A 25,446-nucleotide genomic window follows, 5' to 3' on the forward strand; every position below is an offset into this window, starting at 1 on the left:
ATGCTTCAAAGCCATTTGTTATGCCTCGTTATATTGGATATTATTGTGAATTCATACTTAATGTGTACAATCTTAAGGAACTAAAGACATAATCAGGGATGGATTGGGGCAAGAATCGTCTCTGGTAATCGTTGTGGTCACAAATTGCAGCCCTGCACATAATGAAAATGAATACAATATGCATTATGCAGATTTCTGGCATCTACATTTCCCACTTATACAGTCATTTAGCATTTTCCAAAATATTTTTTTGCTGTTTAAACAAAACTGAATATTTTACACTGCTACTGCAATGACACCAAAATGATCTGATGCTGCCGAGGCATTTAGATGCTGTGCAGGTGAAATAGCATCTTACACTTCTAGTAGCATGGCAAGTTACAGTTTCATTCACTTGTGAGATCATTATGTCTTTCATGAATAATTAATTACTAGTATTCATTCCGCAGCAGCTGTGGGAAGGCTAACAGTCTTTCTCATGAGCCGAAACCATGGATCTTTCTGTATTGCCAAATAATAATCATCCAGACAAATTTCTGTGTCTAGATGTAAAGAGTTTACTAGTAAATTCTGCTGCTCTACAAGCAAGACAATGGCGCAACAAGGTGTATTTACAGGTGAGTACTACACTAACTTTATATGCTGGCGATAAGATATATCTACAGGTGAGTACTACACTAACATTATATGCTGGCTATTTAAACAATCTGTTAGTTATTGTTTATATAGACGTTTGTGCTCACAATGGACAAGAACCCCACATATATTTAGAGTTCAGGAATTGCATGTAACAAGGTCCAATGTTATATGGACTGAATATATAATTTTAAATGTAATTCTAAGTAGTCTTACAGATGTGTCCACATAAACCTATACTCCAATTGTGCCAAAAAGCCCCATTTGGTACACCATGGACTTTGCGACTTAGCTAATGTGCCAGAGGTGCAATGGATGGGTACCCTAAATACTGATACTGCCACTTCATATACTTCTGTGTGTGACTCCTTCACTAATCTGGATACAAAGGCAACAGACAGATATGAGCAATCTGCACCATGCATCGCACCATTTATCATTATGCTTAATCTGTGACTTTATACTAACTCTTTTGCGACAACAGTGCTAATCTAGTGTCCCAGGCACACTGGGGGGGATCTTTGTATGTGGCTACAATGTAAATAAGATGGAGAATTCAGAAAAAAGCATAAAACACTACCCATGGCGGAGCATGAAGTTGCACCACGCATCTCGCGCCAGGGCACATCTGTAGATCATTTTTCAATCTTTTTTTATTTTGTAATATCAATTACAAACTTTAAAATAAATGTCTAATTCTTCTATCATATTTTTAGCACATGTATGTTAATAAAGTAGCAAAATGACTAAGGCATGGCCAAATTGATGGCATTTGTGTGATGTAAATAGTATAGATAATGTAATTCTATGTATGAGGTATTGAGTTATGGATGAATGTGGATAAAAGTACCAGTAAAAACGGGAAAGATGCAGACTTAGAAAAGTGAATGGGGTGAAATGTAAAAGTCCCATAACCAGAATTTAATTTCCAGAAATGCAGCATATGCACAAGATGGACAGCCTATGCCCCTTCCACAAGCCACACCCACTGCACAGAACACTCTGCAGTATCACCATCTTGTCAAAGAGTATAATGTTAGTTCATAGTGTATGCATACCTTCCAACCGACCTGATATCGGCAGGGGAGACGGTTAGGCTGATGGGATCCCAGCAATCAGAATACCGACGCCGGAATCCCGACACTATTCAGAATGCTGACACCGGCATCCCAAATAGGTTTTCCATTCCCGCATCGGAATCATGACAACCAAGATACCGAACAAACATCCACCAGGGCAAATGAGAGGAAAGCTGTGAGAGTGGGGTGGGGTTAGGTATTGGGTTTAGGCTGCGAGGGGAGGGCTATGTTTAGGCTGAGCCCTGGGAGGGTTAGGCTGCAGGGATGGGGGGGGAGTTAGGTTTAGGCACCCCACCTGGGAGGATTAGGCTTAGGCTGCAGTGGTGAGGGGTTTAGGTTTAACCTGCAGGCAGGGGGAGTAAGGTTTAGGCACCACTGCTGAGGTTTAGGCTGCCAGGGGGAGAGATAAGTTTAGGCTGTGGGAGAGGGGTTAGAGTACCGGGGGGGAGTATACTTATTTTTACCTGTTGGAATTTCAATCATCGGGATCCTTTGGTCGGTATTCTGACCGCGGGCATCCCAAACGCTGGCAAATCAATCCCAAACCATTAGCAGGACAGTCCTGATTTGTTTAGACTGTCCTTCTATCCTGTAATTAGGATGTTTTTAAGGTGTTAGGAAGTAATTAGTACTCATTCCCTTGCTTCAGTTTTATTTTCTGATGCATGGAACAAAGTCTGACATAGGCACTGAGCAGAGAAAAAGCTGCCTCTCATCCTCTACCACAGCTAGATGCAGGTGTAACTTACCGAATACCAACAAACATTAGAGTAACTAGCAAACCCTTCAAACAGGATCAGTACAAAATCCCGCCGGACGAGATCCCGGCGGTCGGAATACCGACATCGGAATCCCGACTGGCACAATCATGACAGGGGGGCGAACGCAACGCAGCCCCTTGCGGGCTCGCTGCGCTCGCCGCGCTCGGCACACTAATTTATTCTCCCTCTATGGGTGTCGTGGACACTCACAGAGGCAGAATATGTCGGGATTGTGCCGATCAGGATTCCGGTGTCGGTATCCCGACCACTGGGATTCTGTCTGGCGAGATCTTGACCGCATCCCCTTCAAACATATAGATCCCCAGTGGCGCATTCATGAAAGTGCAAAAGTGCAGTGCAAATGCTATCATGTGCAAAGGCAGCTATATTTATGGGTAAGAGTGCGCCTTGTACTCTATGGGCCAGTTTTGACTAATTTTGTGCCCACATGTAAAAATTAGACAAAGAAGAGGTGTGTGTGAGTGTGAGTACAGCATGTCAGGAAAGGGGGTTGTTCTCTGAATTGTGGGAGAGCATACAGTATTTCTCTATTGGCAAAAGAACGGGATTTTATCTCCTTCTCTGAGATAATAGAGTGTGGTTCTCAGTCTGTGCTTTCAGCCCCTATCTGTTGCACTGTTATGGAAAAGTGCATTTCTTCCAGTGAATGTAACAAAAATAGCCAAACACAAATAAGTTGCACGTGTTACAGACTGCCCAATGTACTCTCACTACTATGATTTAAAGCAACCAGTATTTTTTGTAAAAGTAGAAATTAATATATAGGATAATACTAAAGGGATATTAGGCTGGAAGTGACGCTTTACTCTACACCATGAGCATTTTTAACTGGATCTACAAAACTTGTAAAACTACCATAGGTTAAGATTAATTTAAGATGGATGTGAACTTAAAATTCATATTGCTGTATAATTCTCGGGATACTGTCGTATAATTCCTGTAATATTGCCATATAATTACAGTGATATTGCCATATAATTCCCGTGATACTGGGGTATAATTACAGTGATACTGCCGTATAATTCTCGGGATACTGGCGTATAATTCCTGCAGTATTGCCGTATAATTCCTGTGATATTGCCGTATAATTCCTGTGATACTGGCATATAATTCTTGTGATATTGCCGTATAATTCTCGGGATATTGGCATATAATTCCTGTGATATTGCCGTATAATTACAGTGATATTGCCATATAATTCCCGTGATACTGGTGTATAATTCTCGGGATACTGGCGTATAATTCCTGTGATATTGCCGTATAAATAGAGTGATATTGCCATATAATTCCCGTGATACTGGCGTATAATTACAGTGATATTGCCATATAATTCCAGTGATACTGGCGTATAATTACAGTGATATTGCCGTATAATTACAGTGATATTGCCGTATAATTCCTGTGATATTGCCGTAAAATTCCTGTGATACTGGCGTAAAATTCCTGTGATATTGCCGTATAATTCTCGGGATACTGGCATATAATTCCTGTGATATTGCTATATAATTACAGTGATATTGCCATATAATTCCCGTGATACTGGTGTATAATTACAGTGATATTGCTGTATAATTCTCTGGACACTGCTTTATAATTCCTGTGATATTGCCATATAATTACAATGATATTGCCGTATAATTCCCGTGATACTGGCGTATAATTACAGTGATATTGCCGTATAAGTCTCAGGATACTGGCGTATAATTCCCGTGATATTGCCGTATAATTACAGTGATATTGCCATATAATTCCCGTGATACTGGCGTATAATTACAGTGATATTTCCGTATAATTCTCAGGATACTGGGGTATAATTCCTGTGATATTGCCATATAATTACAGTGATATTGCCATATAATTCCTGTAATATTGCCATATAATTCCCATGATACTGTCGTATAATTCCTGTGATATTGCCGTATAATTAACGTGATATTGCCATATAATTCCCATGATACTGGTGAATAATTATAGTGATATTGCCGTATAAATCCAGTGGTACTGGCGTATAAATCCAGTGATCCTGCCGTATAATTCCAGTGGTACTGGCATATAAATCCAGTCCAGTGTAGGGATGGCCATCAGTGGGGTGTCCATCAATGGTTGCCATCCATGGTACCATTGACGATAACCATCGATGGTGCACAACTCATCTATGGTGAACCATTGATGGTTTGCACCACTCTATGGTCACCAATAAAAGGTGCAGGCTGGTCCACGGACCAATGAAAAACCAGGGGCGGGGCTTAGTGGATGTCGGGGGCAGAGCTAAGCTCAATGTCCCGGCATCACATTAAAAAAAAAAGTATTTAGTTATACCTTTCCATCGATGGAGGGAAACCATCTGGTTCTCCCCCATCAATGGCAAAAGTATTCTTTATCAGCCATAAACCATCAATGATTTTGAATCATCGATGGTCGATGACCATCCCTAGTACAGTGATCCTGCCGTATATGTCTAGTGCCATATAATTCTAGTGATACTGCCGTATATATACTGTATATACCCTGTTGCAAAGCGGATTACTGAGGCCACAACAACTATGCTGGTGTGAGACGTGCATCCGGTATCCTCCATTAGTGAAGTGGGACAGCAGTGCCAACCCTAGATGGGCCAGGTGTTTGTGCCGCACACTTGTGTCGCTTAGCTTAGTCATACAGCTATCTCATTGCACCTTTTTTACTTCTTTGCATGATGTGCTGTTTGGAGACTATTTTTTAAATCTGCCATCCTGTCTGCCAGTGCAGTGCCACTCCTAGATGGGCCAGGTGTTTGTGCCGCACATTTGTGTCACTTAGCTTAGTCATACAGCGACCTCGGTGCAACTTTTTGGCCTAAAAACAATATTGTGAGGTGTGAGGTGTTCAGAATAGACTGGAAATGAGTGGAAATGAATGTTATCGAGGTTAAGAAAACCATAGGATCAAAATGACCCCCAAATTCTGTGATTTTAGCTGTTTTTATGTTTTTTTTAAAAAAATTCGAGATCCTAAACCAAAACCAAAACACGAAAGGTTGGTTTTGGCAAAACCAAGCCAAAACCAAAACACGAGCAGGGAATTAGAACCAAAACCAAAACACAAAACACTAAAAGTGCCCGCCACACATCTCTAATTGTACTGGTCAGCATAAACGAACTCATGAAACATATAACGTAGTGTTTCCCAAACTTGGTTCCCAAGGGTCTGTAACCAGTTTTCAGGATATCCATGTTAAACCCTTTCATGCATGAGGGATACATACAATATATATATGTCACTATACCAACAGCGGCATCCTGACCTGCAGTGAGGCAGAGAATTCCCTTGCAGACTCACTGCGATGAACACGCATCAGGCCCAGTGGCTCACTGCACTCGCCACAGGTTCTGTTCCCACTCAGTTGGCGGCGTGGATCCACCAACTGAGTGGGAATATGGGTCTGGTGTCAGGATTCCGTCTGTCAGTTTATCGGTGGGTGTCGGGATTCCGGCGTCGGTCTCCTGAACGCTGGGATCCTGACAGCCAGTAAACGGACTGCATCCCATGCATGAATTATGATAACCTAATGCAAGATTTTTTTTTCAAAAAATGCTTTTTTGTTAGTCTTCATGGCTTTTTTTAAACTATAAGACTAAAGAAGCTAATCATGTCCACTTGAGTGGACATCATGCATCTGCAACATAAATAATTAGTGTGCGCAGTCCAAATTTCCTCTCTCCAACATACTCAATATTGTGTGCATAGTACTTTTTGAAGGCCAGAACTCCTTCGGTTTGGAATAACACCCCTCCCACCTGCCCTGAATGTTTTTAATTAGCATGGGTTTCTAGTATTCATATTAAAACTAAAGGCAAAATGAGAGTAGGTCATTCAAATTTGTACAATTTGTCAGTTTTAGGGATAAGCTTGGCGCCTCTTGGGTTGGTGTGGCCGGGTTGCCTTGGGATGGCACATTATAAGATTTAATTTAGCACTTTTTTTTACACTTTTAAATACTTTTTCTACTAATACTTCACTTCTTAGCATTTTATTAACACCTCTCATCTGTGTAACACTTTGATACATAGGCCCTCATTCGGCTTCAGTTGCAGTTTTGCTAATATAGGTATTGTAAGTATAGAGTGGAATATGAATGCTAACTTTCTAAGAATGGAGATAACTTGCAAAAGTATCAAAATGCACCTCGGCAGTGTAATTGCCCTGGCCTATTGTAGGTGCAAATTATATCTCTCCAAATAGTCTATTTTCCTTTACATCCAACTATGCATAACAGACAGTTTCTTGGTTGTGTTCTCCCTACCTATGTGTGTGTATTACTGTACTATCGAGTCTTGCCTCTTCAGACATAAGTGTAAATGCAATCAAAATGCACACCAGCTCTGCATCACCCGTACGCACCTGTGTACAGATCCGGAGTATTACCATATTTATTTTCCCTTTTAAAAATCTATTGGAAATCTTTCCTTTAGTGATTCAAAAGTAAATATCCCCCATAAAGTTCTACAATATAGGTGCTGGGCTAGTGGTTTTTCTTTTATTATTATTATTATTATTATTATCCTTTATTTATATGGTGCCATAAGGGATCCGCAGCGCCAAATACCTGAGTACATAAATAAATCAGCAAAACAAGAAAACTGTGACTTACAGTTCAAGACATTATAGGACAAGTACAGGATATATAAACATAGCTGCATCAGCATTCGACACTGAAATAAGTATCAGGGTGGCAGAAAATTTAGGGATTTGGTGCCATCAAAGGGAGATTGAGCATGCAAGACACAACCAGCTAATCTGATGTGACTTGATAATAATGTTGATAGTGGTCATCACTGCATATTGTTGCAAGCGTTTTTCTTCACCCACAAGAGATGAAGAGATCAACTAACAATGTGCAAACAAGTACACGTACAGTACATATCATACACATATATAAAAAAAGCTAATTTACCATTAACTGTATGTGCAGTAATGTATGGAAAAGCAGTTAATATTGTTTTTTTTATTTTGTAACAGAGAGACAGAAACAATATTATGGAAACTCCTCAGCCTCCAAAGGTGGACAGCCCAGTGGTAGTTGACAAAACACTTTATGACCACTTTACGCCAGAAATTCTGAATTCAACAATTAAAACTAACCCTCTCTATATAGACGTAGGAAGAGAGGAAAAGACAAAGACAAATAAAAAGCTGCCATCATGGACCATTCAGGATTATGACCAGCAGTTACCGAGTCCCAGGATCTCTCAGTACATGAAGGTATGGTATTGGTACTCAACATGTAGTTATATGTCAGTGTGTTAAGTGTCCAAAAATCTGTTCTAGGTTAGCAATGTCTAGTGAATAAGTGTTTACCCTGGATAGATCATTTTCCATTACTTGAATTAAGCAGATGCAAAGGATTTAGTACAGTTGAAAATTAATTGATCCCCATTATCGTCCCCAGAGCAGAAATGCTACAGATGTGATACTGGTATTTCTAGTTCACAAGCCATCTAAGGCTATCTGTAGAGACACAGACCACCTTTGAACTCCTTATTGCTGTAGTATCTGGGATTTTCCTGGTCAACTAGAGACTCCATGCAGGCATAAGACAACTAACCATCTCTGTCTAAAGAAGATAAAGAGTAATTAGCACTACAGAGATTCCCACATGTACCAGTTTTCACTTAACATTTCCCTTTTATGACACTTGGTAAATTTACCTTGATGGGAGTTCTATTTAAGATGTGATGTTGCTCATAGCAAGCAATCAGATTCCAGGAATTAACTTCTAGAAGGTGCTACATAAATGAGAAGTAGAATCTGATTGGTTGTTATGGGCAACATCTAAAATAGAACTCCCATCTTAGTAAATTTACCCTTTGATAGCTAGTCTTGACCACCATTGTAGTAGGACCAGAATCATAAAGGGCTTTACTATGACACATAGCTTTTCAGATATACACCCATCATTCATAATATTAAAACTACCTATCTAATACTGTGTAGGTCTCCCTTGTGCTGCTAACACAGCTCTGACCCATTGTGGCATGTACTTCACAAAACCTCTGAAGGTGTCCTGTGGTATCTGGCACCAAGACATTAGCAGCAGATCCTTTAAGTCCAGTAAGTTGCAAGATGGGGCCTCCATGGCTCAGACTTGTTTTTCCAGCACATCCCCCATATGCACGATTATAATGAGGTCTGGGGAATTTTGAGGCCAAGTAAACAGACTGAACTCTTTGTCATGTTCCTTAAGCCATTCCTGAACAATGTTTGCAGTGTGGAAGGCTGCACTACCCAGCTGAAAGAGACCACTGCCATCAGGGAACACCATTGACATGAAGGGATGTACTTGGTCTGCAACAATGTTAGTATGTGTCAAAGTAACATCTACATGAGTGGCAGGACCCAGGGTTTCCAAGCAGAACACTGGCCAGTCTATTTTCGGCTTCACAGCCCCATACGCAGCAAGCAGTGATGCTTTATGTGTTCTGACAACTTTTTCTCATAGCCAACATGACTTCTTCACTTTCCTTCACATCAGTTTGTGCTACAGTATCTTTGCTGTGGGATAGAACCAGGTGGGTTCACCAGTTGTCCTTACTTAAACCACTTTTGGTACATACCAAACAATGCATACAAGGAACAACCTACAAGACCTGTTCATTTTAGAGATAGAGAAAAAGAAATAATTTATACAGCGCTAATTGACACAGAATAGTTTTCACAATAAATTTGTTTAATATTATAAGAAATCAACTACACAATTAAAAACAATTCAATGCTAAAATATAAATGAAACTTCATAGGCAAATAAGTCTCACTGTTATGACCTTGGTGGAATTAATGACCTTTTTAGTCTTGCATCAATAACGTATATACAGTCACTAATTAGGACCAAATGAAGGATGAATCATCCAAATGGATGTGTTTACCAGAGCCGTGTTCCAATTAAAGGCTCCTGTAATACTGATTCATATGGCAATGGCAACGGTAACAGGTAGTAGAGTCCTGGTTCACATTAGACAACAAGGACTGATGATGAAGTCCTAGTTCATAGCAAGCAATTCTGTGTTCCAATGAATAAGACCTCCAAGATGAAAAGTTGTGAACAGTGGCACTGCCGGCGCTGGAGTCCTGGTCCACAAAAAAGGGGTAAAACCGCAAAGAGTCCTGACTGTAAGCATTTGAATGGTGATGGTGCTGGTCACAATTGGTCCACCAAAGGTCTCAACCTGACGCGTTTCGCTGCACCAGGCAGCTTTATCCATTTGGATGATTCATCCTTCATTTGGTCCTAATTTGTGACTGTTGTCAAAGTCAGAAAAATGTCTCTATGCACGTTGCCATATTTGCACCGCACACTGGTCCGTGCTGCGCATGCGTACGCTCTCCCGTGAAGGCGCATACCCGCAATAGCGTGCACTCGCAGGCGCGGTATGCGTATTTACGGTAGAGTTTATGTAGTCGTAGCGTGCGACTCATTCGTTACATGTTTTCACAATTAATGTAGTTTATAGATCATGATCCCTTTGATAGTTTCTGAAAGTTTGGTTAATATAGAAGGTCCCTGAGCTAAGGAATCCCTCTTTGTATCGTACGGAGGGTCTAACAGGAATCATACAGCAGTGTTTGGTACCCATCGGAAGAGTATTTAATTAGCAATATTCCGGTGTTGGTTTGGAGCGTATTAATCGCTCGTGCGAATAGTTATGGACATAAGAAGTTTATGTCCATTTCTACTATTTACTCATACTCAAGTATGCGGCGGGAAACCCAGTTTCCCACCCACCTGAGCTGTTGGAAATCGTCACAGCCCACCTGTATGAATCACCCTATGACCTTTTGTTATGATGCAGGGCCGAATTCCTTCGGCCAATGGACAATGGGATTGTAGGACCATGAGATTGCATTGTGTGTGGGGCATAAATAGGCAGGCCGACCACATCCAGCTCTCACTCTCTCATCAACGGTTATCTGCTGATAGCCGGGAGCTGGATATCGAGGCGCAGGCGATCATACCCTTTGTGCGTAAGTTTCTCTCCGTAATCATTGTCTTTCTGTGAGCCAATTTCTCTCATCTCTCTCTCTCTCTCTCTCTCTCTCTCTCTGTTCTGTTCTCTCATATCTCCCCTAGACTAGGCTAGTATTGTATTGTATTAGATAGTATTGTATTGTATTGCATTTAGGTCAGTGTAGTATTGTCTTTTTGTATTTATTGTTTAGTTCTGTGGTTAGGAAGTCTTTGTTATATTGTAGTGTATCATTTGTACTGTTATCCCCTTTTTACAAGTATATTAGATATAATACAGTTAATAGGCTTTGGAACCTAAACCAGTATCTGTGTATTTTCTATAGTGTTAAGTGTTCACTTGAGCGTCGGTGACGCTCAAGCAGCTTTGTAGTTAGTCAGGTTACACAAGGTTGCACTTACACCCTGTATTCACATTAAGTTATTCTGTGTATTTCATTGGTATAAAGTTTAAACATTAAGGTATAGCGTTGTGAGCGTCTGCGCCGCTGGTGATCTCCTCGTGGTCTCGAGCGTCCGCTACGCCATAGCGAATCATTACTCTAGTCATAGCCAATAACGTGTCCTGTGATCGCTGGGCCGTGAGCGAACGTGACGCTTGAGCGTCTCGCCTACGGCTGAGCGATCGTTACGCAACTAGCGTACCATTACGGTACTTCTTAAGTAAACAGCGTACAGTGTTCTTAGCTTCATAAAGGGTTGTTTATACGACAAGGGAATTTAACATTGTCAATTGGGGACTCGTCCTATCCTTCTCATATCTGCACTAGGTAGATCAGCAGACATTATCCCCCAGCAAAGGGTGGGAGGTTGTCTCCCAGTGCTGACGGGATAAGCGTCTGCTTCGCTTAGATAAAGAGTGCTGAAGGAATCCGGGAACCGGAAGTAAGAACAAAACGCTTGTGTCTTTTAAAACTGTTTTATTTCTCTTCTGTCTTGCGTATACACGCACGCATACATTTATCTGCATTTCTTTTTCAACTTTCGTATATCACTATTCCTGTTTGCCAAGTTTTATAGTTGATAGAAAGTGCAAAAAGAGATTTGCTGTTATTTCATAGTAGAGGTAATAGTTAAAGTATAGACCAACACACGATTTGTCTAGGAGACAAGGCAGTCAGTGTGGATTGCGGTAGATGATCAGGGATCATTTACATTGATAAAAGTATATATTGTGTTACGGTGGATCTTTGTTTTGCGTACACGTGTCCCTAACAAAAGACTTGCGTACGCAATCCAAACGGCAGACGCACGCAGCGTACATTACGCAACGTAGCGTCTGGTTACGCCCACGTAGCTCAAGTCACGAAAAGTTGAATTAGCGCAAAGCGATAATTAGCGCAAAGGCGATAAGTAACGCACAGCGGTAAATAACGCGACGCGGTAAATAACGCAAATCTATTTTTGGAAAATCTGAAATTTAGTTTAACAGATCCTGCTCCTAATTGGTAACACTGTTGGACTGAAGACAATTTCTGCGCAGAAATAGATATAGAAACAAAGTGTACATGTGTTGAGTGAGTGTGGTTTTGTATACATAAGTTTATACAACTTTAAGGTGGAACCAAAAGGAAAGCCGGGTACTCGTCAAGGGACACACGTGTAAGTGACATATACGGTGGCTAGGGAGGCATCCCTGGTTAAATAATATTTGAGCATTAGAGTATAGCGGACCATAAGGTAACAAGACCAGGAGGTCATAAGGTAACAAGACCAGGAGGTCGTAAGGTAAAAGGTCCGCTATAAAAGTCCAGTGGCACAACGCCTGGGGTGTTGGTGCAGAACCCATATAGGCCATACAAGCTCTTGCTGAAGGAATCGCGGCCGGAAACATCGATTCCATTGATCTTTCAGTACATAACAAGTAGTGCTTGTGTACTGAACGATTGGACCGCACGTAATTGTGTGCAGTAGTTAGTAATCTGACCTAATACCATTAGAGTAAAGTGGTCACAAACGCTATTTGTACATTCTGACGTGATTTGTGTAATTTTTTATTTTTGGAAGGGAAGTTCGCTGGTCACTCAGGAACTATCTAACAACCCCAACTTTACTGGAAAGAGTAAGTGTCCTGCGGGTAACCCTCATATGTTCCAGTAAACTGAAGGTTCCATAGGGGCCCTGTATCGAGTACGCCAGCACCACGTCGGTGTGATCAGGTCGTATTGGTCGAGGTGGGCGAGTGAGTGGGGTACTCGGTAAACCGCCACCGCCGGCCTACTGTGGAGTAATTTGGTTGTCTGTAAAGGCTTGCTGAAAACCTTGATACAGAGATCCAAGGAGGACTAAGCAACACCTGCAGACTATGGGGGCCAGTTGCTCAGGTAGGGGGCGATCAACCTTGGTTCAGGTTGATTCTGTGAACCGACCAGTTGGGTCGGCACGATATGTAATGTGTGAAAAATATGGAAGTCACACCGAATCTTTATGTGATGAATGGGAGAGAATGACTGTACAAGACAGGGACAAATTCCCAAGAATAGGTAGCTTCAGTCCAGAAGTGTTACAAAATTTAAGGAGGAGGATATGTCTCGTAAAATCAGCAAAGAGACGAATTCAGCATCATGATTATTTACAGTTATGGCACCAGGAAGGTGAGATACAGAGAGGTTTGGCTCTGGCGGCAGGATCTGGGGCAGTCAGGAAGCTGATAGCCACAGCTCCTCCTCCACCATACATTGCAGGAGAGAAGCTGATTACGGAGAGAAACGCACTGGGTTGTAAAACACAAACTCTTAGTAACCCTGTAAATGTTAATGATGTTAACCAAATAACTCATGCAAGTATTAACCCGTGCAAGATGTACCCTGTTTTGAACCTTCCTCAGGAGTGTGATCAAGAAGACGATTCAGCAACAATTTCAGCTCTCTCTCTTGCAGCCACCATAGCAGAGACCACAGTAGGCACAGCGACACCCACGAGATTAGTGAAAGCCCCTAGCGGAGGGATAGGTGAGGTCGTGTCAACGGGTAAGTACGGCACCATGCACTACACTGAAACAATTGTACCACAACAAGCTGTAGAATCTACACAGGAAGAGGCTGTTAGAATTGCTCCTGTAAGGGTAATAGCAGTTCCCAATGGAAAAACAGATGTGTCTGGAGCCACTCCCATAAGGAACATTGCCATGTACACTCCATTTTCCAGAATGGAATTAAGAACAATAGTGTCCGAATTTCCTGACCCCAGAAAGGACTTAGTTGCTAGCCAAAAATACATCAGGGATCTAGGTAACACTGTAGAACCCAACAACAAGGATTGGCAGATACTGCTAAGAGCTTGTTTACCTTCCAATGTTGACGCAACTCAATTTTTAGCTGACTGTGCATTGGATAAAGATGTACCGCTTACAGACGTGTACAACAAGGATAATGTAAAAAGGATAAATTTACAGCTAAAGGAGTATTTCCCAGCCGTTGTTAAATGGAATAAAATATTTTCCATTAAGCAAAAGGAGTCCGAAACGGCAACAGAATATTTTCACCGGGCACTATCAGAAATGGCAAAATACACTGGTATAGAAGACATTAAGACCAACCCAAACCATCGAGAAGTAGCAGTATCTGTACTGATGGATGGTTTGAAAGAAACATTAAAAGCTAGGGTACAGACCACGCAGCCATGTTGGCGAGGTCTGTCAGTGTCCACATTGAGAGAGGCTGCTATTGATCACGACAGAAACATCACTAGGCACAGGGAATCGCAAAGTGATAAGTTGATGTCCGTAAGTATACAGGCGCTGACCACAAGGCAGCCTGCGTATGTACCACCGAATCCTGTGGGTAAGGCAAGTGTAATAACATGTTTTTCTTGTAACAGACCGGGACACTTTGCACGAGAATGTAGAACAAAGAATGTACAAAGATCTTTTCAACCCCCTAGACAACAACACAACACACGACATTGGGAGCAGGGTCCACAGAGGCGGAGTTTTGAGCCACATACAGGGGAAACAAAAAGATATCCCCCGAACAGAGATTGGCATGCCTCTGGTAGTTCCCAGCTAACTCCCTCACAAGTAGTTGCTGCCAGCGGGATTCAGGGAGGTCAGCATACCCAATAGGGGTGTGGCCATACCTGTAATCTGCACCCAGTTAAGTTGATTGCTAGTCTTGGAAGCGAACCAGAAATTGCAATCAATGTAGCTGGTAAAACTTTGAACTTTCTTGTAGACACAGGGGCGGCCAAGTCAGTGATAAATTCGACAGTGGGCATGAGAACCACTGGTAGGACAATTCCAGCCATGGGAGTAACAGGAGTAGTCCAGCACTACCCTGTTAGCAAACCAGCCGAGATTACAATAGGGCCTTTGCATACCAAGCATTCCTTTTTGCTGGCTGCATCGGCACCAACTAATCTCCTGGGGAGAGACTTACTATGTAAAATGGGTTGCGTCATTTATTGTACTCCTGAAGGTGTATTCTTGGACATTCCTGAGAGTCACGCTCAGGAGGTACGAGACATGTTAGACTCCCCATCAAAATTAATGTCACATTCCATTATGACAAATAGGAACCCATCCCAAGTAGAAGAGATGACATCTCAGATACCAGAGTCACTTTGGACAAAAGATGGACAGGACACTGGATTAATGGCAAATGTAGCTCCAGTAGTTGTACAAGTAAAAGATGGTAGGATAGCTCCAAAAATCCCACAGTATCCTCTGAAGCCAGAGGTGGAGTTAGGAGTTTTCCCAGTAATAGAGCGCTTGCTACAACAGGGCATTCTAGTAAGAACGTCCAGCACAGCAAATAGTCCCATCTTCCCTGTTAAAAAGAGTGGGGGGAGGGGTTACAGGCTAGTGCAGGATCTAAGGGGGATTAACAAAATAGTTGAAAGTCAGTTCCCCGTAGTGCCTAATCCAGCTGTCATCCTAATGCAAATTCCTCCCACTGCCAAATTTTTCACTGTTATTGACCTCTGCTCCGCATTCTTTTCGGTACCTCTGCACCCTGACAGCCAATATTTGTTTGCATTCACATACAGAGGAGTCCAATACACGTGGACTCGGTTACCCCAAGGTTTCATAGATAGTCCAAGTATATTTTCTCAAGCTTTGCATGATTGTTTACAGTCTTTCCAACCGGAGAGTGGATCAGTGTTGATACAGTACGTGGATGATCTACTACTGTGTTCTGATTCATTGGAGGCATCCCTGAGGGATACGAAACAGCTCCTGTTTCATCTTTCAGACACAGGTCACAAGGTTTCCAAAGACAAGTTGCAATTATGCCAAGCTAAGGTAAAATATTTGGGACACTGTCTAACACAAGGACTGAGACACCTGACCGCTGATAGAATCCAAGCCATTAGAGACATGACACTGCCACAAACCCAACAACAGATCAGGACGTTTCTAGGAATGTGTGGGTATTGCCGTAATTGGATCCCAGGGTTTTCCATATTGGCGCTACCTCTGCAGGAAATGGTCTCTTCAAACAAACCTGATCGGATTTCGCATACAGACGAATCCGAAACAGCATTTGAGAGACTCAAACAGTGCCTAACGCAGGCACCAGCACTAGGTATGCCAGACTATGGGAAACCCTTTGAACTATACGGAACAGAAAGTGCTGGGTGCGCAGCAGGTGTACTAACCCAAAAACACGGTGACGCCAGCAGGCCAGTCGCATACTACAGCGCCCAGCTAGACACGGTAGCGCGATCCCTCCCCACATGCTTGCGTAGCGTTGCGGCGATAGCATTGCTAGTGACAAAAAGCGAAGATGTCGTGCTAGGCCACAACCTCACAATCCATACACCGCATGCGGTATCTGCCTTATTGAATTCTGCCCAAACCAGACACGTCTCATCAGCAAGGTTTACAAGATGGGAATTGGCATTAATGGCCCCAGTAAACATCACCATAAGGAGATGCAGCGCATTAAACCCTGCAACATTTCTCCCAGGTGTGCCTGGTCAGGCACAAAGGGTGGGAGGTGAGAGTGATGGGGAAGGAGGATTTAATGCAAAGGAAGATACACATGATTGTATGGAATATTTGACCCAAAATTTTACCGCAAGGCCTGACATCAGCGACAATCCACTGGAAGATGCAGAACTCACGTTCTACACGGACGGTAGTTGTCACAGACAGTCAGACTCGGGAGACTTGTGTACTGGATACGCAGTCGTAGATGACCAAGACACCATAGAAGCGGAACCGCTAGGCCCACCTCACTCAGCCCAGGTTGCTGAACTGGTCGCCCTAACCAGAGCATGTGAATTGGCTAAGGGTAAGTCAGCCAATATCTACACCGATTCCAGATACGCGTTCGGGGTAGTCCATGATTTCGGAGCCCTATGGCGGCTCAGAAATTTCATGACGGCGGCTGGTACACCGATAGCGCATGCAGCTCATATAAAAAGGCTTCTAACAGCGATACAGGAACCTGACAGAGTGGCTGTTATCAAATGTAAAGCACATACATATAGCCAAGACCCAATATCCCTTGGTAACAGCCGAGCAGACGAAGCCGCAAAGCTTGCAGCTGCTACCCCCATACAGACAGACACCACACAACTGATGGTATTTAACACCATCAACACACAGAAGTTGTGTGAGATGCAGAATTTGTGTTCCACACAGGAAAGAGCAGTCTGGAAGGCAAAGGGATATGGCCAGGAGTCCTCAGGGCTCTGGACGGATGGACATGGTAAACCGGTGGCCCCCAGGGCATACCTTCCATGTCTGGCTGAAGCAGCTCACGGGCTGACTCATCTAGGCAAGGAGGGGATGTGCAAATTGGTAAGAGCATACTGGTGCGCCCCAGGATTCTCCTCTCATGCGAGTAAAAGAGCAATGTCATGCCTTACCTGTCTGAGAAAGAATATTGGAAAAGCAATACCTACAGAACCATCCCATATCCCACCTGCCGGCGGCCCTTTCCAGGTAATACAAATTGACTTCATTCAATTACCCCCATGTCGAAATTTGAAATATGTACTTGTTTGTATAGATGTTTTCTCGAATTGGGTCGAAGCTTTTCCAGCAGCTACAAATACCGCTATGTTTACAGCTAAGAAAATTGTGCAGGAATTTGTATGTAGATATGGTATCCCTAGAATCATTGAAAGTGATAGGGGTACCCATTTTACAGGTGATGTCTTTCAAGGAATGTGTAAGTTGATGGGAATTGATAGCAAGCTGCACACTCCGTACCGTCCACAGGCGAGTGCGAAGGTCGAAAGAGTGAACAGCACTATTAAAAATAAATTGAGTAAAGTAATGGCAGAGACAGGATTGACGTGGCCAGAAGCTTTACCCATTGTTTTGTATAGCATCAGAACCACTCCCAGGTCCCCTCTTAATCTGTCTCCTTTTGAAATCTTGTTTGGTCGACAACCGCATGTCATGATTAACCCTCAGGATGATTTGAAATGTAACAATGAAGTAACTGTAAAGTACTTGATTAACATGAGTAAGCAGTTGAGGAGTCAAAATGATAATCTGAAGTTGGTGATTCCTGATTTACCAGGTAGTAATTGTCATGACATTGAACCTGGGGATTATGTAATGATACGAAATTTTCTACGCTCAGGTTGTCTTATTGATAGATGGGAAGGACCATACCAGGTCTTATTGACTAGCACCACAGCATTGAAGGTTGCTGAGAGAGAGACTTGGGTCCATTCATCCCACTGCAAAAAGGTTGCCGATCCAGAGAAGTCCCGTGATAAGGAACAGACGGTAGAGGTTGTATCACTGGAGTGTCTGTTCCAGGAGGACTGAGGCGGCACCTGAGCCTTGAAGACCGAAAGCAGTTGTCGACTCCCTTCTCCCTTTTATTGTTTTTCTCCACTTCCCAGCCCCTCTCCCTTAAAATTTCTTTTTCCCCCTTCTCATTCTTCTCTATTTCCTCCTCAAAGATGGACTTGCCCCAAGAGACTGTGATCCGGATTTTGATGTTAACCATGATGTTGACCAGAGCAGTCTGTTCCGGCGAGAGTACCATAGAGGTCGAAAGAGGTTCTGGAATGGGTTCCGATTATGATGATGGAGGCGTAGTTTTCCAAGATCAACCAAACCAACAAGCAAAGGCGAGTATCAGAAAACGATCCGATAGAAGAAATTGTGATGGATTGTTAGCTGAAGAAAATTGTATCTGTAGGCTCTGTGATAATCTGGTTGAAGATGGATGCATAAAGAAATGCCAATCTAGTTTTAATATCCATATGGACCGGCATCCATTGAGTGACTATCACTCCTTAGTGGGTAACGTGTTAAACCAAACAGATTGTTGGGTATGCTCTCAAGTACCTCAGGGTCACAGCAAATCAGGGCTAGTACCATTTCCTTTAACGTTAGGGGAGGTACTTGAGCTAAGTGGTGGGAGACCGGTGGACCGGAGGTTTAACATCTCCAGCCCTCCTAGTTTGAAGCTCCACCAATACCATGTGGATAGGTCCCTCATATGTTTTAACATCTCCAATCCTAGAAAACCGGGAAACTGGGAAGTGTCATGGAGCAACCTTACCATGACCTTTTCACACAGAGCAGATAGAATGCCTACAGATACAGAGCTCGTACGCCACATAGCCAGTAGAGGAAAATCTTTCCGGTATCGATATACCTTAGGAAATAGGATTACTAGAGTTGGAGAGGTATCACCAGGATACTGTGCACATATCGTACAAACCGATACGTGCATTAAGCAGATGGAAGAATTAGGGTCAGGAGATTTCACCTGGAAGGTTTGTAACATGATCATGTCCTTCTCCGTCCCTTATGTTCTCCCCGATGATGCATATTTCATATGCGGGAGAAAGGCGTACAAGTGGCTTGCCCCAAACTCTGAAGGATTGTGTTATATTGGAAAAGTATTGCCTGAAGTGATGACTGTTACACATGACAAAATGAAGGACATACACCGTGGTGCCCAAGCTCCTTATACTCACACTCATTACGAGCACCGAGTTAAAAGACAACTGTCAGAAAGGTTAGAGCATCCGGCCTCTGATCTTATCCATGAATCCACCGGGATTCAGGTTCTGGTAGCGTTAGATTTCACTCGTACCGCTCGGGGAGTGATGAATTATAGATACATTTCCGCACTCGCCAATTTGTTAGATAATATCACTGAAATGTATGATGACACGTTTAGATACACTGGAAGAGAACTTCAAGCGTACAAAACAGAACTAGTTCAGCATAGGATGGTCCTTAATTATCTTACAGCAGTAACAGGCGGATATTGTGTTACATTAGCAACACAGTACGGCATAAAGTGTTGCACGTATATCACCAATAGCACCGAGGATCCGGTAGAGGTCATAGACCAAAAGATGGACGATATTCTCCAATTGAAGTGGGAATTTCGTCGAAAACACAATCTCACCCTTGCTGCTGTAAGTAATGAGCTGACTGGTTGGGTGTCATGGTTGAACCCGCGAAATTGGTTCTCCGGTTTGGGAGACTGGGCTCAAGGAGTCATAATGGATGTTGGAAAGTTTCTACTATGTATCTTGGGTGTCGTTATATCGATTGGATTGATATTTAGATGCGGGCAGGCTTTAATGAGGTGCAAACAAAGTACAAGAGTGATGAGCTTGAGGAGCGAGGAAACCGTAATTAACCTGGATTTGATTTATGACCCAATGATAGAAACCAGAATGTGATGAAAATGCGATTATACGGTCCGTTTCTTTCACCTGTTTTTCTGCTTTTCTCCAAGATACAAAGACCCCCTTGGACGAGGAAGTTGACGAGACGCTATACAGACAACAGACAAGCACCAAAGAAGAAGATTTGACAACTTTAAATATGGACACTTGATGAACTTTGCCATGGATCCCCAGTTTCCCTAGTATTTTTAAACTCACGCTAGCCCAACATTTTTGTAAATCTGATGGCACTGACAAAGCTTGTTGCTCATGCCTAAGGAGCAAAACAGCGCAAAGAAGACGACTCTCAACAGATACCGAACACAACTTCAACAACAGATGTACATTTCCCTGACATAGAATATCATTGCATTTTTCGTAAGTGTTCTTTATCTTCATCTCTACAACCCTCAGGTAATGACACACATAGACGATAGGGAATACAGGCACAGATATCAGCAACCACATACCTCCCCCATTCATGTATCATCAACTAAAATGTGCTCCCCATTTTGTTCAAAATCCGAAAAGAGCTCGGTAAAGTTTGACAGCCCATCCACAGACCTGTACCACAGGATAAGAAGGAATTCAAATGTATACTTCGCAATACCTCGAAGCTTGATTTACAACACGTACGGCACGATGATACATGACCCTCCAAACATGGACTCATACACACATGCTTCTACTTTCTCACTAGGTCATACCCTCTTCACACCTACTCCTCTCTTCTTCCTTACCCCACCATGGAAATCAATTAACCCCTGACTTGCATTTTTCTCCTTAAATGTTTTGTGGCAGTTATTATTGACTGCCAAAGGGTGGACTGTCAAAGTCAGAAAAATGTCTCTATGCACGTTGCCATATTTGCACCGCACACTGGTCCGTGCTGCGCATGCGTACGCTCTCCCGTGAAGGCGCATACCCGCAATAGCGTGCACTCGCAGGCGCGGTATGCGTATTTACGGTAGAGTTTATGTAGTCGTAGCGTGCGACTCATTCGTTACATGTTTTCACAATTAATGTAGTTTATAGATCATGATCCCTTTGATAGTTTCTGAAAGTTTGGTTAATATAGAAGGTCCCTGAGCTAAGGAATCCCTCTTTGTATCGTACGGAGGGTCTAACAGGAATCATACAGCAGTGTTTGGTACCCATCGGAAGAGTATTTAATTAGCAATATTCCGGTGTTGGTTTGGAGCGTATTAATCGCTCGTGCGAATAGTTATGGACATAAGAAGTTTATGTCCATTTCTACTATTTACTCATACTCAAGTATGCGGCGGGAAACCCAGTTTCCCACCCACCTGAGCTGTTGGAAATCGTCACAGCCCACCTGTATGAATCACCCTATGACCTTTTGTTATGATGCAGGGCCGAATTCCTTCGGCCAATGGACAATGGGATTGTAGGACCATGAGATTGCATTGTGTGTGGGGCATAAATAGGCAGGCCGACCACATCCAGCTCTCACTCTCTCATCAACGGTTATCTGCTGATAGCCGGGAGCTGGATATCGAGGCGCAGGCGATCATACCCTTTGTGCGTAAGTTTCTCTCCGTAATCATTGTCTTTCTGTGAGCCAATTTCTCTCATCTCTCTCTCTCTCTCTCTCTCTCTGTTCTGTTCTCTCATATCTCCCCTAGACTAGGCTAGTATTGTATTGTATTAGATAGTATTGTATTGTATTGCATTTAGGTCAGTGTAGTATTGTCTTTTTGTATTTATTGTTTAGTTCTGTGGTTAGGAAGTCTTTGTTATATTGTAGTGTATCATTTGTACTGTTATCCCCTTTTTACAAGTATATTAGATATAATACAGTTAATAGGCTTTGGAACCTAAACCAGTATCTGTGTATTTTCTATAGTGTTAAGTGTTCACTTGAGCGTCGGTGACGCTCAAGCAGCTTTGTAGTTAGTCAGGTTACACAAGGTTGCACTTACACCCTGTATTCACATTAAGTTATTCTGTGTATTTCATTGGTATAAAGTTTAAACATTAAGGTATAGCGTTGTGAGCGTCTGCGCCGCTGGTGATCTCCTCGTGGTCTCGAGCGTCCGCTACGCCATAGCGAATCATTACTCTAGTCATAGCCAATAACGTGTCCTGTGATCGCTGGGCCGTGAGCGAACGTGACGCTTGAGCGTCTCGCCTACGGCTGAGCGATCGTTACGCAACTAGCGTACCATTACGGTACTTCTTAAGTAAACAGCGTACAGTGTTCTTAGCTTCATAAAGGGTTGTTTATACGACAAGGGAATTTAACATTGTCACTGTATATATGTTATTGGTGCAAGACTAAAAAGGGTCATTAATTCCACCAAGGTCATATCAGTGAGACTTATATGCCTATGAAGTTTCATATATATTTTAGTATTGAATTGTTTTTAATTGTGTAGTTGATTTCTTATAATATTAAACAAATTTATCGTGAAAACTATTCTGTGTCAATTAGCGCTGTATAAATTCTTTATTTTTCTCTATATTGGTTTCTAAGGGTTTGACTATCCATTATCTATACAGCTGCTGGGTTAAGCCATTCATCACAGCGCCTGAAATGATATATACTTGTTATATATACTTCCAGCCTCGTTTTAGAGATACTCTGTCTCAGTCATCTAGCGATCACAATTTGTCTCTTATCAAAGTTGAAAAAACCTTATGCTTGCCTATATTTCCTGCTTCCAACACAGCAACTTCAAGAACCGACTGTTCCCCTGCTACCTAATATATCTAAAATCTTGACAAGTGCCATGGTAACGAGACAATCAATGTTATTCCACTTCACCTGTCTGTAGTTTAAATGTTATGACTGATGAGTGTATGTACTTAATTGACTTACCATGTCAATGCTAGTGTACTTTGCAGTTGAATGCTACATAGATTAAAGCTCAATTTCCTAGTTGAGGAAAAATGATCCAATGTCAGGATGTCACTGTACAATCAGGGATCATGAAATTTAGATAACGAGACTGGCGGAATAGAGCCAGGAATGATAAACATGTCAGAGTCTGAGGCACAAGTAAAGCATGGTCAATAGCTAACAGCAATCACCAGAGCCGGCCTTTGGCATAGGCAAACTAGGCAAATGCTTAGGGCATTTGGTATGCCTAGGGGCACAAGTAGCTTCTGCTGATTAAAATGATCTGCAGCATGCCTATATTCTGTGTGTGACTGTGGCTGTATCTGCATACAAAATGCTACGTTGCAGTGGATTCCTGGAAATCACTGTAACGTAGCATTTTGTATGCAGCTGGGAAAGGGTTGCAGGGTCAGAGGCGGAACTAGCGGCGGTGCTAGGGGGCACCAGCCAAAATCTTGCCTAGGGTTAGGGCCGGCTCTGGCAATCACACTAGCAGGAGAGTAACCAGCTGTTCACAGTGAAATATACTATAGATCAGATTTGCAGCTACAAACAAGCAGGACTTTTCATAATGTTTGTTTTTTTGTTTGGGACAGAAAGTACAAGGTGCTGGGATGGATGTAGTAGACCGGCAGGAATGTCAGATTTTACCAATGCACACTTGCCAACTTGTGGTCTTGTCCACATGGGAGTGTTCTGGCTGAGTCTGCACATGGTTTAATCCTAATTTGATCATTTTGCAGATTGAGGAGTTACTGTACCTAGTTACGTGCCTTAAATATTACCTTGTACTTCATGAATGACTGATTGCTTTATGAAACAAGATCTTAGACTTTGTACTGTACATGTAGATGTAAGCTTATTATAATAATAATTTTACTTTATACTGTATATAAGTCATCATAGCAATAATTTAACAGTAATGTGTAATATCCTAAAACAATCTATGTTCCTGAACCAAAACTAAAGTTGGGCATACACTATACAGCAGGGATGTGCAGTGAGCTAAATAGCTCAGGAGGCACTGGCTAGCACCAGAGCCAGATTTACACACAATATATGATCCAAAGCGTACATCTGGGCATTATACACAGGTGCAGCAGTATAAACTCCTGGAAATTTGGTGAGATTTGATTAGAGATGTGCGGAAAAGTTAGACAGATGAGACATAGACTTTTTACTCCAGAGTTTTGGCTATAAAAATTACTAGAATAATGCAAAGAAGATATTTCAAACATAATCTTTGTATTTTTCATATACTTTATACAGTCAAAACTCTGGCACAAATGTCAGTATGACAGGAAAGGCTCTGCCTCACCTGCCCCACTCCACCACACGTCACTGCTATACAATTATCCGGCAGGCCATATGTCCATTCTGGCTGGTTGATAATGGATGGGAATAAATAACAATTGACCATTTGCTCCCAAACACTGGAAAATGGACGAAATCTATATTTCAGACAAATTGGTTAAATAACAGATTTAACCAATTTGTTTGAATGAGTTTTTGTCTGTTTTCAAGTGTTTAGGAACAAATGGTCAATTGTCATTTGTTATTTTCCATTACCAGATTTTCATTCCAACCATCCATATTGGACAGACGGTCTGGCAGATAATTGTATAGTGTATGCTAGGCTTTACTACTAATTGATCCAAAAAATGTTTGCTTCTTCAATCCTGTTATCTCTCAGTCCCCCTATTTATTTCCTAATTTATTATTTTCTCAAACACTAAACATTTTCTTCCAAACAATTTACTGCAATTAACCAAAACATGGCTATTGTTTTCTTACAATTAGAAATGTTTCCTTTCCAGGAATTCCAAATGTTACACTTGTAGGCTCTATAACCATTGAGGAACTATAAGTATGTGGTGTTTTTTTTGTACTAGCGTTATTGAGAAATTGTTACAATTTTTGCAGGAGAATCCAAAGGATTTACACTACTGGCTAGAAGATATTTATACACCTGGGTATGACTCTCTACTGAAGAAGAAGGAAAAAGAACAGAAGAATTCCAAATTCTGTAAACTATTTACATTTTTGGCAGTAATAGTTTGCATTCTAATTGCCATAGTGACGGCTGCTGTTTTGTGTACTTAAAATTCCTTGATATTTTAACATACTTTTCTAGAACTGTAAAAATATCCCAAAATGTATTTGACATTCATCAGGTACTGTTTTTTATAGAAATGAAATAGAATGTCAGCATCTTCCTGGTGGGGGTGGGGGACTTTGTACATTATGTGGAATGCCATGCTTGAAGCCAAAATGTCAACTACTCCCCTATAAGCCTTCCAGACAATGTTATTGCTTTATATAAAATTGTGAATACAATGGATGTGTTATAAGAGTTTGATATTCACTATGTCAACATTCAGAATGTCGACACAAGAATGTCAACATGTCGAAAGGTCAACATTGTGAATATCAGCATATTCTCAGTGTCGACATTCACAATGTCAACACTGACATAATGTCAAC

The 25,446-nt window shown here is 42.0% G+C and overlaps 1 protein-coding gene across 1 annotated transcript; it reads left to right on the top strand.

Annotated features, from left to right (window-relative positions):
- The first annotated feature begins 491 nt into the window (after nt 1-491).
- MINAR2 (membrane integral NOTCH2 associated receptor 2) lies at nt 492-25,065 on the top strand. The gene is made up of 3 exons (XM_063922703.1): nt 492-617; nt 7,496-7,738; nt 24,886-25,065. Exons 1-3 carry the CDS (start codon nt 492-494, stop codon nt 25,063-25,065), a joined length of 549 nt encoding a protein of 182 aa, XP_063778773.1.
- Nucleotides 25,066-25,446: the final 381 nt, after the last annotated feature.

This window comes from Pseudophryne corroboree, chromosome 1, assembly GCF_028390025.1.
Source record: "Pseudophryne corroboree isolate aPseCor3 chromosome 1, aPseCor3.hap2, whole genome shotgun sequence".
In the NCBI taxonomy this organism is placed as follows: domain Eukaryota; kingdom Metazoa; phylum Chordata; class Amphibia; order Anura; family Myobatrachidae; genus Pseudophryne; species Pseudophryne corroboree.